The sequence below is a fragment of the Melanostigma gelatinosum genome, assembly GCF_949748355.1.
Source record: "Melanostigma gelatinosum genome assembly, chromosome: 2".
NCBI classification, from domain to species: domain Eukaryota; kingdom Metazoa; phylum Chordata; class Actinopteri; order Perciformes; family Zoarcidae; genus Melanostigma; species Melanostigma gelatinosum.
In genome coordinates this window covers 8055326-8071257 of record NC_136635.1, presented here as the reverse complement: position 1 = coordinate 8071257, position 15932 = coordinate 8055326, and the positions used below count along the sequence as shown (strand labels likewise).

Below are 15932 nucleotides of genomic sequence, written 5' to 3'. Positions count from 1 at the left end.
TAGTCTCCCCATTAGCTATTATACAACATGGCTAAACTATTGAGTCTTTAAGCCACGTGAACTTTTCATTTGAATGACTTGAATCACATCACAGCAGAGAGTTTAGAGTCCTCTATGAATATTGTTGATGGACAATTCAGTGTATAGTGAATATACAAAATATTAGGAGCATCTTTTTGATATTACATTTTTGCACATTCCAGTCATTCCCTCACTCACTCACACACAAAAATGAACTATTATTGGATCAACACATTGGCCCGCACTGTGCGATAGTTTAACAACATGCCTGACATTTCAAGTTAAGACGCAATATTTGCATTTGAAGATGAAATTTCCCTCAGTATTCAAATACAGACAAGAACATATTGTGTACATGTGCATCAGTACAAATAATAAGCTATGCTGATTCATTATTAGACAATACAATTGTCTGAAATTTGGCTCTGAGTGTTTTCACTGCAAAGACTAAGGAATAGTTTGCACTTTTACAGGTAAAGAACCTTTTAACCAAAACAAGAATGTGTTCTTAAGTTACTCACTCTCCTCATCAAAGCTGAATGTTTCTATTTAAGGACTCAAATTTCATGTAACCTACTGAGCAGGCAAATTTTTTATCAAATTGTACCCAATTTTAGATAAGATGAGATAAGATCATCCTTTATTAGTCCCTCAGTGGGGAAATTACAGGATTACAGCAGCATTGCTCACAAGTAAAAAATGAAGATAAAAATCAAGTAATATAATAAACTAAACAGTAAAACAGTAAAACAGTAATGAAATAAGACAGTAAAGAAGAATATTAAATATACCAGTATATACAGAATATACAGACGGAATAAAAATATAAGATAAATACTTAAACGTATTGGGTATTGCACGGGATTGCACGGATTAGATATTGCACCAGGTGAATGAATTAAAGTGTTCAGAAATGTTCAAAGTGTTCGTGTTCAAGTGTTCGTGTTCAAGGTGTTAGTGGTCTACAGTTTGTTGTGGTTTATTTTGTAGTCTAATTTATGTACAATGTTCTGCACCTGAGAGTTACAGATTTTCAAAGCTGTTTGGCAAAATAAGGTTATAGTTTAAAATGCGTATTCATCGAAAAAAGAAGAAAACTATTTTGGACAGATTATCAGAACACCTCAATTCAACAGCACCACAGCCTCCAAAATGACCATAAAGAAACTGTTTCAACATTTAAACATTCATGAAGGTATTCATTTAAGGACTGCTGTATTGGATTGCATTTATTTTTTTGTGGACCTAATTAACTGTTCTTTATTCTGAGTTTCTTACTGGGCCAAAAGTGTTGAGCTAACTAGAAATCTAGATTACACAACTAATGGTGGATTAAAGTCAATGTTTCCTCCCACCAGTGACAACTCTGAATACAACGGATGTAAAGCAACAGTCAAGGCATTGTGGGAGAGATATGAATAGCTTTCCCTTTATCTTCAATGGATTAGCCCAAGGCAAAGAATGGGCCATCTCACCTCACCACTATTGATCCCTCTGTGCAAGGACGGGAAAAGTACAAAAGATAATATTGATTTCATGTCAAAATATTCAGAAAACTATAAAGTGTGATTTATATAAGATGCCTATTCGGAGTTATATAAGTGTTATTTTGGAAATGCCTTTAGTACAAAAGTGTAAAATAAATCTTACTCATACTTAGCAATCAGTTGTTAGTGTTGGGCCTATAAATAAGGACTGTGGGGGTCAAATGTATCAGACCCTTGTGGAGGCAAACAGAATGTTAAAGTTCTCAAGCGGATTTACACAATTACAGAACCTGTTCATTTTAGAATGAGGACATATATATGCTATTCTCCATTAAGAATCAAATAACAGTATAGTGGAGTAGCCATAATGAAGCATTTCTGTGTGCCGACAACATTTCAGTGACTCAAAGCGTGAACCATTAACATATCATAATGTATCTGCCACAGATCAAAGTCAAAGCAGTGCAAATAATTATTTTATTTCATATAAATAACTTTTAACGGCAAGACAATGTGAAATATCATCATCAACGTAAATTGGAGAAAAACAACTTTACGTGTATTGCAAATGGCAGATGATGATCAGACAGTTACGGTAAATTACAACCATGATGAGCAGGAAACTGTAAACTGCGTCTAATGTATTTATTTGAACCCATCAGGTCAGATGACATGGAATCCGTGTTCATGCGCGACAGACTTCCTCTGTATCACTTTCTGCTTTGGATGTAGCTTTCTAAAATCTTCATCAACATTTCCGCATCCTGAAACAGAGAGCCCACAACATCATATTCAATAACAATTCCATTTAAGTTCATTTTTCAGCGCAAAAAAAAAACGTTTGCACACTAGTGGTAATCACCTGATTTTTCGTGCGGCTCTCTTGTGTGTCCACCTGCGCTTGCAACGCCACCCGCAGGAACTCGTGAAAAAGCTCCACGAGGGCGCTCTGCTCCACGGGAAGGCTGGCTTCCAGCGCATCCACGCCCTGCCCCTGAGCTGGAGGCAGCAGGGGGGTATCCATCACGCTCTTCTTGCCCATGAAATGTCCTGCCAAATCAAAGACAACGCTCGTGAAAATAGACTCAAACTAAGGGGAGAACAAACCTTTTAGGGACATGACAACAGCAATAACAGCAATATCGTTAGAGGCAGAATATGTTAACATGTAAAACGAAATGTACGGGTATTACATGAAAAAAAGAAAGACATTTGATTCATTTGATTCCATTCCATATAAATATGACCGACTGGTCCACAGCTTTTAAAGACGATTGTTCTTCTTACCTGTAGCCCAAAGATTGCCTCTTGGATTCACTTTAATTTTTGCAACTTTATTCCTAAACTCAGTCAGGTCAAAACTGACTGCAGTGGTGAAAGACATGAAAGAAAAGAGGACAAGACCAGCAAATAAGCCACAGTGGCAAACCGTATTCAGCGTAAACCCCCTCATCTCAGCGTGGAGTGGCCAACTGTCCTCCAGGGTGCAGATTTTCAAGTGTCTCCTGGTCGTGGATTGCTCAGACGCATCCTGCTTTTATAGGCTCTCCTGTGCGGGGTGGGCTCTGCTTATGTTGCGTGTAGTTAACTTTTGATTCAGCCAGCTGCATTAATCCAAATGTAGCCTATACTCAGCAGAGTCATTGTCAAGGTTTTGTTGGATCGAGCCTTTGGCTGTGCGTATTTACGCATCACACGATTCATCTTTAACTCGGGGCAGATGAGAATATTTGATGAAAAACAGTCTTCTCGGACACCAAATTACACAAGCAGCAAAATACCAGTGAGTAAATGTTTGGTTGTGGTTTCATTAAATGAGATTTGATTTTACTTTCTCCTGTTAAAGGTTGAGGGATTTTCAGACGTTTTTGGGGATGAGTATGGCTGCATTTATATTTCTTCGACGAAAACTCCCTAAAATGAATTCATCAAGCTCTTACAATTCACATGAAACCAATCACATATGATATGCCACAACATAAAGTATATTGCCAGCATTAATAAAAGCTTCATACACAGAGAAATCATTTATTGGCGGTTGTACACTGTTGGTGTAAATTGTGCGACCCACAAAAGGGAAGAGGCGATAATTAATGCTTCCCTCTGGAGCAACACATAGAGTGATTTCGTGCCCAGGTCCCTCAACACCCCTCCCAGGGTCTGGCCCCCAACAATGAGCAACATGACATTTGGCCAGTTGCAGCACGCTGCTGTGATCACCATCAGTCTTCTGAGATCACCATCAGTCTTCTGAGGACAGGAGAACCTGCTGATTCTCACTGCTAATTTAGAGCGGATAAGACAGACAGCCTCTTTGTCACTTTAGGGTGCTAAAGTTGCAGCTTTAGTGGAAGGGCTGCAGGTCACATCTTGCTCTTTTCATGACCTTTGGCATTCACACACACACACACACACACACACACACACATACATACACTTGTGATTTCAGACATTCTGCGCAGCTGAATGTCAGTCTAATTAGAAGACTGTCTGACCATCACAGCATCACTCTTTTGAAGTTCACAGATTAGATGAACTGGGACATTCATTTCTGGGGTTACTTGGTGTTGCTTTGTTGACTCTGGGACATGGCAAAATGAGAAGCTGACAGTGTAGAAGATCATGCTTCAACGAATACCGTACTAACAGAACTATACAAAGTGTTATCAAAAAAACAGTTTTAAAGGAGAATGCTTGATATTTTAATTTCCTAATCCTTGTTTGATTTATTATGTCCATTTGTGACCACTGAAGCATGCATTTGTGTCCAAACATGGCCAAGATAAAAAGTTCCGCACAACAGACAAGATCAAGGTCTTTGGGGTCTCGAGGAGACGACGACCAAATACTATTTTAGTCAAAGTAACGGTTATATTTTGATCCAACTACTGTATGATTACATGGCTGCGTTGGAAAGCCTCAGACAATTTCATCTTGATTGCAAGTACACTTCCAGGGATGTGCTCCCATTGTGTAGAAGAAGAACACAGAAACAAGGTTAACACTCAACGCTAAGCCCACTTAACACAGAGGCAGTGTGTGCACCCCCCTCCAGTGACCTTTACATGAGAGTTATCAAAAAACCTGTTACATCATTTCATTTACATGAATATGTGTAAGCAAGAAATTATTTCTGGTAGTTGGCAAATTCACCCTAATTTGCCAAAGCTTGCTACTGGTTTTATAGGGTATTTAGCTTTAAGAATTAAAAACAGGTTGCATGAAATCCATCCCCATCACATACATCTTACTTCAAGGAACTTTATATTTTACAATTCTCTATAAAAGAAGGCATTGCTCAACAGTATTTTGGATTAGTAACAATTTTCCTGCAAAAAGATTTCCAGATGAGAAAATGCTCCCGGAAACAAATACGAGACAGAAACTTAAGTAACTTGATTCTGTATATTAATATAAACTGATGTAGGCACACTAATCTTGTGACAGGTCTTCAATATTTCCAGATTGCTGTTGCTCGATCGCCCGATATTGCTTTTAAATAAATGTCATCGCTGCAGGGTGGACAGTGGCTTTTAATGTAACATAGGGGCCAAGAGAAAATGAGACTAAGTTAAAATAACCTAAAGTGGATCATAACCAGATTTCATATTTAATATCATTCATATTCACTTTTCATAAAATACTTCACATATCTTTTTCAAAAACAATGAATCAACAGAAAAGAAACACAACTTAACTCCTCTTGATGAATGTGGTTTCATATTCTGAGGCTGACAAATAAAGATAAAGTTCAAACTAAAATCGAGCCGAGATCCCTCACAAAAATATTTTTAAAGCTTGAATTTGTCAATGAAAAACACCCTACCCACATTTCTACAAAATGCTCAAACAAATGGTACAAAAAAGCCAGTTGGGTTCGACAAAATCTAACATAATTCTGTTTTGAAAGGCATGATTGAGGTTTCCTGGACGTCGTTTATCTTATTTGAGTCGTGACGTTTGGGTGTCTCACTCTCGATGGACCAACACAAAGAGACCCAGCATGAAGAGAACCGCATACTGCAGAATGAAGACAGAAGATTCAACAGGTTAGATGGACATGCCGAATATTTACAAGCTTAAAAACTACGCAACTCTTGTCAAAGGTGCGATGTGGTCGACCAACTTACTTTGAACTTGGGGTAATCATTCATGAGGATGGTGACAATTCCAATGTACGGCACAAACCTGGAGATGATAAAACAAGCTTACTGTCAAGAGATTATGATGGTAAAATGTAATCAGAAGACACCTTTCTGGTTTGGGCCTGTCTCAATCATTTTGTTCTTTATATCGTTTGAGCTGACCGCAATCATTTAGCGTAGTCGTTGGATTCCACAATCAAAGCCAATGTTACAAATAGAAAGTGAAATCGATGCAGTTCCATCAGCTGGTTAAATAAGCCGTCTGTTGGACAGGTTCTTCTGTTTCAGCTCATACGACACCATGGTTGTTGCTCTCCAAAGCAAGAGGACAATAGAGAGGTGCCAGTAGCGGGTCTCTTGATTCTCTGATAAACAGTGCAGCTCCTCAAGAGGCAGTCTCTCCTGTGCCTACCGTCCTCGCTGGTACGGTTAATCCCCGATGCATATTTACTTTTCAAGCCTACTTCTTCATTCATTGAAAGTCTTGGAGCACTTTTGTTACAGGCAGCCTACACAACAGATTTAGAACAAGCCGTTTAAAATAAGTCTCAGCAAACTATTTGAAGATGAATTCACTCCTTTGGCAATGACGACATCATTTCAAAGAGCAGCCATTCAAATCTTTAACATGGATTTCGGTCTCGTTGCAAAGCCAAACTTAACAGCGCCGCTGTGTGGCATAGAACGAAAAAGACAATTAAACCGTAAATTGCTATTAATTGTTTGAAGATGTATCTCAAATTTCATGATCGTGACAGCCGTATTCCGGGATGAACATCTGCCCAAACACAGCTGTGTTCAATGCCCTTCCTATCTGTAGGAGCAACGGACGTCTTTAATCTCTGTGTGCAGAGGCGCAATTAATATTTCCCGTGCACCCGCTTGTTCTTATCTATTGTCCAGTTTTTCCCGCAATATCGCATCATGCACACCACATCTGGGAGGGTTTTCTGTTTTGTCTGTATAAACAACCAGAACGCAGTAATGGAGTCATGCTATTTGTTTGAACATGGCGCGTCAGACATAGCTCCCTAAATTAGCCCTCTCACTGGCATGCATTGCTTAAGTCCTACCGTGTTCAATATATATTAAGTAGCAAAAATAATAGAACAACTCGAATCCCCAAATCTTAAACATTAAAGATGGGAAATTGCTGCTTTTTGCATATGACCGTCTTCTCTTTTTCACCAACCAGTGAAAATTAGAGCAGAACCATTTGATTGTAAGTGTTGCTTTTATTGAGTCTACCCCAGAAGAGCCTTGGCACACACATTGTTTTATCTCGCCAATACAGACTACTGCATTTAATACATATTCTTTGACTTTTCAAACTTTCATTGATTGCAATTCTCCTCCAGTTTTGTGTGAGAAACATATCCTAAAGATTAGGGGTGTAACGGTACGCGTATTCGTATTGAACCGTTCGGTACGAGGCTCACGGTTCGGTACGCATGACGAACCGAATACGTTTGAATAAAAAAAAAAATTATTATTATTATTTTTTTTTTTAACTTTATATTTAACCAGGTGGTCCCATTGAGATTAAAAATCTCTTTTGCAAGATGTAAGTAATAATACTACACAACATTAAGGAGCAGTATTTGTTTTTTATGCTTATGTGTTGCTAAGAAGACACCCCAGAAGATGGGTCACTCAGGTATAGTTCCATCATTGTTCAAAGTCAAAGAACAACTTCATGATGTTAGTTGTAATGAATAAATATATTTTAAAATAAAGTACATTTCTCTGGCATTTATAGTTTTCTACTGTACCGAAACGTACCGAACCGTGGCTCCACTGTATCGTACCCAACCATGGATTTTATGAACCGTTACACCCCTACTAAAGATACTTCAATAGGTGAAGTTATGTGTCCTATTGTGTTATTAAGATGTCTGTATCATTATGGACTTTTCTTCCACACACTGTACTTACCCCCTAGCTCGTCCCACCACATCCTTTTTCTCCAGCCAGTGTTGGCCCTGCTTGTACAGTCCTCTGTCGTCCACTGCGTTGTTGTCCCCTTTAGTCAAGAACTTAATGTCTCCATTTTCCCTGTAGACAAAGCACCGGTGTGATTTTAGACCACAGCGAACACCAAGTCCTCCTTTTCAACACATCTGTGTCTGGATGAGGATGCATGACGAGCGTGAAATATCACGGCGGCCTCTCTGAGCATTTATAGATAGCTTTTCAATACAGTTCAATACTGTGAATGACATTCCGGGGTTTGACACACAGGCATGGGACTCAATGTCACTGAAGGTACAAATGAATCATGGCCAACACTACTAATAAAATGTGTATTCATACTTTTCATGGATTTTTAGTACTCTGTGTACTATTGGGATCTCTCTGCCTTCTATCCTGAAGACAACTATCTCTCCGACTCTGATGGGGTCCTCTACCCGGTTGGTCAGAAACAGCAGGTCCCCTCTGTGGAAGGCTGGCTCCATACTCCCACTGAAATGAATGGCAGGTACACATCATCAAAGTGAGTTAACACCATTTAGATCATTTATATTGAACATTTCCACTTGTGTGAAATAATATGCCACGCCAATCTCAGCCTTTGTTTAATTAACAGACGTGAGACACAACTTGTGGCAGCGAGTCTTTTAAGAGTTAAAAAACAACTAAACGTTTGCAGCGTGGAATTGTTTTAAATTGAAGAAACAAACTCAGCCTAATATCATATTGTAATGTTTGCAAAGCCAACCAACTGCATCATGACATCCCTACCCATCATCGGTTAAACTGGGATTGTATTGCTTGCGTTACTTAAAACTAAAAGGTGTATTAGCATATGACTGAACTAAAAACATATTGCAGTAAAAAAAACGACTTCACCGAAAGATCATTGAGCAGAAGAGAGAAATCACGGGGAGTTACGAGCCATGCCATCATTTGAACAGCAGTGTCTGTAATCGTACTTGTCCGAACAGAATGATCAACGGGTCAACCGCGGATCGGCTGCTTGTGTACATCGTTACTATTCACTACAGATTACTGTAGACCAGCAACAGGCAGGCACGTGGGACCAATTAGCACACAGCTTAACAAAATGTACGTAAACACACATTCACAGAATCAAAAAGTGATTCTGTGAATGTTGTGTTGCAGAATGATCCTATTTCCACAGACTTGGTCAAAAGTATTACTGTATTTAGCATAATTATGGCGAAAAGGTAACTTGTATTTCATATGATTTCTGTTTGTTTTTACATGGCTCGGTAAATCGAAGCCAAAGAAATTGACTTTAGCCGGTCAAATATAGCTTCCCTAATCTGGGATGATCTTTCAAATACCTGGTGTGTTTTTTTTCCCGGAAGCAATCTAACTGCACTAGAGAGGGATTCGCAATTCTTTAAGATTGTTGACGACTTCAAATTTGGTGCTATTCAGTCTGGGTGACGCGCTCTCACATGACCACTTCAATCAAAACATGTACAGTACAGAGAGAGAGATGCTATAGACATTTACACCAAAACTACATCCTAGTTAAAATGAGAACATCCACGAGATTCAGTGACTGAGAAACTCCTTCTATAAAATATGTGTTGTGGTAAAATGTAGTTTACATTTCCAATGTGTGCTAACGAAGTCCTCAATCTCTCAGTGTCTCCCAATAATAATTTACGGCTTCCTGAGAGGAAATGCAAACCACCCCCCAAAAAACAATTGTTACAAACGTGGCTTGCCTACTACACATACATAACAAACTGCCCTTGTGGTGAAGTACTTGTTGTTTATTCATGCTGAACCCATCACCCTGGGAAGTTCTTCACTACTCACGGAAAGTTAGCTACTTGAATTCACACGTCACTAAATCCCATCAGTAGGGACTACAAATGCCAAATTAAGGCCGAACAGGAACCCTAACATTCCCAACAAATGTGACTGAGTTACCTGAGAACAACAACAATTGGACTCTCGCTGCCAGTGACGACCATCAGTCCCTTCCAGATCATCAGCGCAGAGGAAACAATCATACCAAAGTTCAGCACCTGGTAGTAGAGCTGCAAACAAAACAGAAAGGAATATTAAAATTGCATTTATAATAACCAGTCAAAACACAAGTGTGTATGTATGGCTATAAATACCACTAACCAACTTAAGACGCAACTTAGTTGTTAACTCTGAATGTTCCCACCATATGTTTGATAACATTAACTCCAGTGGTAACTCGCTGGTACCGTTGAGCTAACTGGAGACTTTAGCTAACAGTGCCACGACAATACAGTGGTAAAATGAGGGACACAGTCAGGGTGCGTGTTTGATTGCGGTTACCAGGTGTATTTTATGCTGCAGAGTAAAGGGGACCTTTAAGAGATACATGTGCACGAAACAGCGCACTTTATATGTCGCTAACAGGTGATAGACGGGCTCCAGAGTTGAAAAAGCGGCTAGTTCGCGTTAGCTCAGCGGTATCTCGGCGTACAAAGAGGCGGTCGTAACATCAGAGTAAACTCGTGTTCGGTTACATACCTGCCGCTTATTCATGCGCCGAACATCGTCGAGAAAATCTAACGACAACATTGTTGCGGATACTACTGGATATAAAAAGCACTTAAATCACATTAACACGTTTAAAGTAGCATATGGATGCACGGTCCACCGCTGAAACTTGCATCCGAATCTTCCGGGTGCGCGTAACCGGAAGTCCCGCCCCCCGTGTGGGCGCTGTGTTGAGGTGTCAGTTCAGGATACGAGAGAGAGCAGAAGGCGGCTGACAAAACTACAAAAGGGAACTGAAACGGGTTGCTAGCTCTACGTTTGTTCAATGGTGTTTTACAGTAGTTTATGGACAGCCAAATGAGGACATTAATGGGATAGTGATGAGTTGGGTGATTGTTTCCTGTGGATCCAGTAGAGTCTTTAGAGGGAAATTGCTGTGCAGCAGCTGCAATTTAAAGTGCAAGAATTGCAAATCGAGGAAACCAAGAAAACCCAAATGTATTTAATATATAGGGCTACAATGTCAATATCAGGTTAACAGTCTGGATCATACAAATGTAAAAGGTAGGGACAAATGTCCAGTCAATCCGTTCTACTTTTTTTTGCTGCCCTTTTTTTATTCTTTATACATATATTTTCTTGTTCATTGTAAATTTGTGTTTGTACATTGAGAGCGGAGTGGAAACCGGAGACAAATTCCATGTATGCGTAAGCACACATGGCCAATAAAGCTGATTCTGATTCTGACAAGTCTAGGTGGGTTGCTAAGTGTAAGAGTACATGGTTAATACAGAATGTACGTTATGATATTGCACTATAATGTATCCTTTCAGATTACACATTAGTCATATGAGCCTTTCTTTTGATACAAATATTTCCTTCTGATTGAGAGCCGAATGAAGTAAAGCTTAAGCTTACAATCTGTGACAAAATGATTATGACTCAGTGGGTTATAAACCAAACAACCACCAATATAAACAATCACTCCAACATAATAATTTATGGCATATTAATGGCCGCCTTTGAAGGTGGTTAAACTCTATTCTGCAAATAAAACATTGCACAAAGGGAATGTAGGCGAGTTTACTTTCCGCTACAACCTTCATCAACACCTGTACATGTCAAGATTGTAATCATCTAACACAAATTACAAACAAGTGAGAAGCTTTCAACACCACTAATTATTAACTTCTTTCTTTTATTATGGACCACATCTAATTTCCTATAGGATGTGCGTTTGACTGAGTAAGTGATAACATAATTAATGACCACACAGCTGAAACCCACCTGGCATTTAAATGACTGATACTTAATTGTTTTTTCCCTCAGTGTAAAAGTCTAATATAATTTCACAACATGTTCTGAGACTGTGTTGACTGTGTGTTTCAGCAAACACTGGTTGGTTTGTATTTGTATAAAAAATGGTGGGGTCTATGTCATACTAAGATGGTGTTTTGGAAATTTACCAAATGATAAATTCGAACCACAAAGACATTGAATTGTAAAAAAGTTTTACATTTCTCCACAGAAGAAAAACATATATACTTATACTGTATGTTTATAATTGTTGGTATGTAACACAAGATTATTCATCAACAGTGCCAATGTTAAAGGAGTATCCTGAAAAGCATTACATTCATTTTCCCCCCCTGAGTTGGATTTGTAAAAGACAGATGATCCAATCTGTCAAACCAACAAACCAAAGGTCGAGGCAACCTCAAATCCTTTATAGTTTTGTTATCAATTAAAAAACAAGTCAAAATATAAATCTAACTTTGTAACAAAACGTTCTTCTGTGCAATATGTGCTGCATGCATAAATATCCAAGTGCACTTATGGAACAACGGCAGCTGTCACGTTCCCACACACTGCAGAGTTCAGTTATTCATTCATGTGTACGCATCTCTTGGGCAGTTTCTGACCTAAAATTACTATTTAGATCAATTTTTTTGTGTCTTGCATATTTCTTAAAAAGAGAAATATGTAAATCAAATGTGTCTGAATTCACACTTTCTTTATGTAAGCACAAAAAACTTAATTTCACAGCTGGTTTAAGGTGGCTTTTACTCCCTCAGATTGTTGTGATCTGTTTCATGCTTCATACAGAGGATGCTGTGTTTACTGCATATATCTAAAAATAACTTTTACTGCAACTTCTCTGAGCAAATGAGGACGGTTGTGAAGTGATACCAACTCATGTTTTGATTCTTTTTTTAAAACCACATCCCATCAAAAGCAATATTAAAAAGGATTAAAGCTGTTCAGAGGTTGTCCACAATGCCTCTTGAATATGAATATCCTCGAATGAATCAGAATTGTTACCAGGTGATAGCCCAGTTATTTTTGTTGTAGATATTACAGATACCTCTTGACACCCAGGTGGTAGGAGTGGCTGTGCTGTGCTTTATGCAAAACCTAATTGAGAAGGATTAACAGCTTATTGTTGCAGATTCATCTGGTATCCACACCTCCTCTTCCCCTGCAGTATTTGAAAGGATTGCTGAGCCCTGTTGGGCAGCGCTTCATCATAAGCATATCATCCATGCATACACACAGCATTGACACAACACAGATTTTATTCAGATTTAGCCTTTATGTTCCCCCATGAGAGGAGATAACATGAGATATGCATCAGAGACCAGTGGCAGCCTGGGACTTTTGGTGGGCTGGAGATAAAACTTTTTTCAAATGCCAGCTAGTCTGTGGCATTTAGGGATGTGTGATCATTTTCATATAATCTGCCTAAATATTCACAACTACCCTGGCCTGCCGATGGTAATTGAAGTCAGTCAGGCAGAACAATGTGAGGTCAGGCAGCTTTGTGAGAGTGGCCAGATACACACATGTCACTGTATCTGTTTTTCCATTTGATTTAATGAGCTCTTACTGACTGTGCCACCTCATTGTGGCTCTGATGTTGTACAAATAATGTCTGGCATAATGTAAAGATGATATTCTATAATATCGTTCAAAAATGAAATAAGATCTTTGCGTGGAGGAGCATATTTTTTACATGTTGCCATATAATGAGTCTGAATCTGAATTCTACAAATGTGTTTAATGTGCTAAAGGTCCAGGCTCTGACTTTGAGGTCTTCACATTAACTCAACATTATGTCCTATTATATTAAAATGGCAATTAATTAGGCCTACATGTACACAACATTGCAACAGTTGGGGACTAACAATTCTCTCATTTGCTGCATCTTATCATTGGTATTAATGCTGAGATTACTATGAGCGATCCAGCGCTCTTCATAGCATTCGGTCAGAGCTTCTTAGTGCAGCAGGAAGAGCCGTGCCACTGCATCTTCTCTCTGTAATTTCATAATTATCTCATAATTATCTCTGTAACCCCTTGCATGAAATTTATTCGGATTAAGGTATGTCTCATTGTCATTGTCATTATTCTTCTCAGACAAATGGGATTTTTATAATCGACAATGATACTGACATTTCATTCGAGTTGATTTTCAAAATAATGTTGATTTTACAATTTTCTTCCACTCAGTGATAGTATTGTGGATAACTCTTTACGTATAATATTAATACTTTTATTTCCGTGTGTATTTTGTGATGAGTATGTCACTTTTTACAGCACTATACCCCAACTTGTTTACTATTGTGCTTGTTCATTACTGCCATTTGAAAACTGATAATCAGTGACTACATATTTCACTCATGGAACCCTCCATGTACCATACAAACTGTAACGGCAGTAGTACTTACAATCAGAATTAGATTTATTCCCAAGTAGGTTTTCTCATAAAATAAATTTACTTTGGTGCATTGGTGCATAAACAGAGAGAAATTAAATTTAAAAATCAAATCAAGTATGGAGCACCTTGGTAGCTGAGTGGTTCAGTTCATGCCATATAACCACAATGTCCCAGATTCTATTAAATCAGGTATAGAAAAAGTCAAGAAAAATAAATATAGAATAGAAGAAATATTAAATAAATTATAAGAAATACTATAACAAATATGTACAGCAAACATTAATATAGAATAGAAGAAAATGCAAAAAATATGAAAAATACTGTTACAAATATTTACAAGATACAACAATATAGAATAGAAGAAAAATATAATACAAATGTGAAACATTTATTTGATCACTTTCCAGGATGAATCAAGCATTCACCTCAATATTTCCATAAAGGAAGTTTGGTCAACTAAAAAGAGACGTCATTTGTTGTTTCACTTGTCTTATTTTCATCAATGGTGCGGTGATTGAACCAACAGTAGGTGGCAGGAGTGTCTTGTTTCATGATAGGTCCAACCTCCTCCATGTTGTTATCACACATCAATTACACTACATCCAATCTGTTCATCTGCGATATCGCCCGTGTGTCTGGTCCAAACATGTATACGCACGTCGTCTGAATAGAGTCATGAATGGAGGACGCCATGTTCAACACCATGTGGACACGTGGTGGAAACCAATGAATTAATGAGACCTGTGAGCCAGATGTCATGCAGTATTGTTTTATTTACATTGAATTCAAGGTTTGTTCTCATTGTCAGAGATGGTTGTTTCCTTCGTCAAAGACATTAATTGCACCTGGATGTCTGTGAATTCCATTTTGTGTTATGACCTGCTTTTCAAGTGACTATCATGCATGGGCCTATTGTGCATTGTGTTACAAATCGTTTTGTCCTGAAGGCTGACAGGCTATGTTTTCAGTTCACTTTAGAGGCACACTTACACAGCCGGTACAAGGCCAAAACTTTATTTCTAAAACTTTTTTTACCCTGCTGCCAACATGTGTCTCAGATTATAACAAAGTAGACTATGTAACAGAAGCATCAGCTACCTCACGCTGAAGTCTTCCATCTCTTCTTTCTGTTGGCAGCATCTGATGCTCTCACGCTACTGGACAACATCAGAATTGACACAAAGTGAACTTATTTGTGAAGTGTACATTTAGGTCCGCGGCACTGCTCACACTTGTGCGTGAGGCCGCTGCTTACATAAACGATGACTCACTAATAGGAATCACAAATGATTATCGTGATGAAGTTAGCCTTTCACCCTGTAACAGCACACGGGTTGCGATCAACACGTCGTTCTCTAATATCTGTGAAGGTGATTTGCCCCTAAGTGTTAGTGATGTTTAGCATGACATAGCTGAAAGAAGGATTCCCTTTTTAACATTTTATTACACTCGCCACAATGTGTCTTTTCTCATGTTGGATATTGTTAAGATCCTACAGCACAAAGTGATGAATCCTTCAGTGCATCCATTCAAAATGTATTCATGTTCTTCTGACTCCAAATCATATGAAACTAATTACTCTGGATCTATTGTAATTAATCAATGTCATTTTGAGCCATGCTAGCAGTTAGTCCACCACTTTGGTCCGAACTGAAATATCTCAACAACAATAACATGAATTGCCATTACATTTTTTACAGACATTTATGGACCCCAGAGGATAAATCCTACGGCCCTTGACGGTCCTTTAATTGGAGGCTGATATTTGTGTTATGTAGTGAAATGTCTCAACAACTGTTGGATGGATTGTACACACATTCATGTCCTCCTGAGGATGAATCGTAATAACTTTGGTGATCCCTTCATTTTTCCTCTCTAGTGCCATCATTAGGTCAAATTTAAATGTGTCCAATACTTTGGTTTATGACCACACACCAGCTAAAAACTAAAGACATTCCCCTCAGCTTCAGCTGTACCTTGTATTTAGTGCGGGTTAGCAAATGATAACATGCTACAATGCTAAACCAGAATGGTGACCTGCTAAACAGTATCTCACCTAAATGACATGCTAAATATTAGCATGTTCGCTCAAAGCATTGTGTT

At 38.5% G+C, this 15932-nt stretch overlaps 2 protein-coding genes across 2 annotated transcripts; both read right to left on the bottom strand.

Moving 5' to 3' along the window:
- Positions 1-2162: 2162 nt before the first annotated feature.
- Positions 2163-2961, bottom strand: nmbb (neuromedin Bb; the record flags this gene model as incomplete). Its single annotated transcript, XM_079285284.1, has 3 exons — positions 2163-2272; positions 2371-2558; positions 2796-2961. 3 exons carry the CDS (start codon positions 2959-2961, stop codon positions 2219-2221), a joined length of 408 nt encoding a protein of 135 aa, XP_079141410.1. The 3' UTR covers positions 2163-2218.
- A 2060-nt stretch (positions 2962-5021) lies between these two features.
- Positions 5022-10317, bottom strand: sec11a (SEC11 homolog A, signal peptidase complex subunit). Its single transcript, XM_079294110.1, has 6 exons — positions 10142-10317; positions 9563-9672; positions 7967-8116; positions 7589-7708; positions 5639-5696; positions 5022-5528 (listed from the first exon to the last, which is right to left on the bottom strand). The coding sequence occupies exons 1-6, from the start codon at positions 10190-10192 to the stop codon at positions 5478-5480; spliced, it is 540 nt and encodes a 179-aa protein (XP_079150236.1). The 5' UTR covers positions 10193-10317; the 3' UTR covers positions 5022-5477.
- Between the last annotated feature and the right edge of the window lie 5615 nt (positions 10318-15932).

Coding starts and splice junctions, on each gene's coding strand:
- sec11a (XM_079294110.1), bottom strand. CDS start 10,192: ATGTTGTCGTTAGATTTTCTCGACGATGTTCGGCGCATGAATAAGCGG. Junction 9,673..10,141: donor GGCGCATGAATAAGCGGCAG/GTATGTAACCGA, acceptor TTTTGTTTGCAG/CTCTACTACCAGGTGCTGAA. Junction 7,709..7,966: donor GTACTAAAAATCCATGAAAA/GTATGAATACAC, acceptor CTTTGTCTACAG/GGAAAATGGAGACATTAAGT.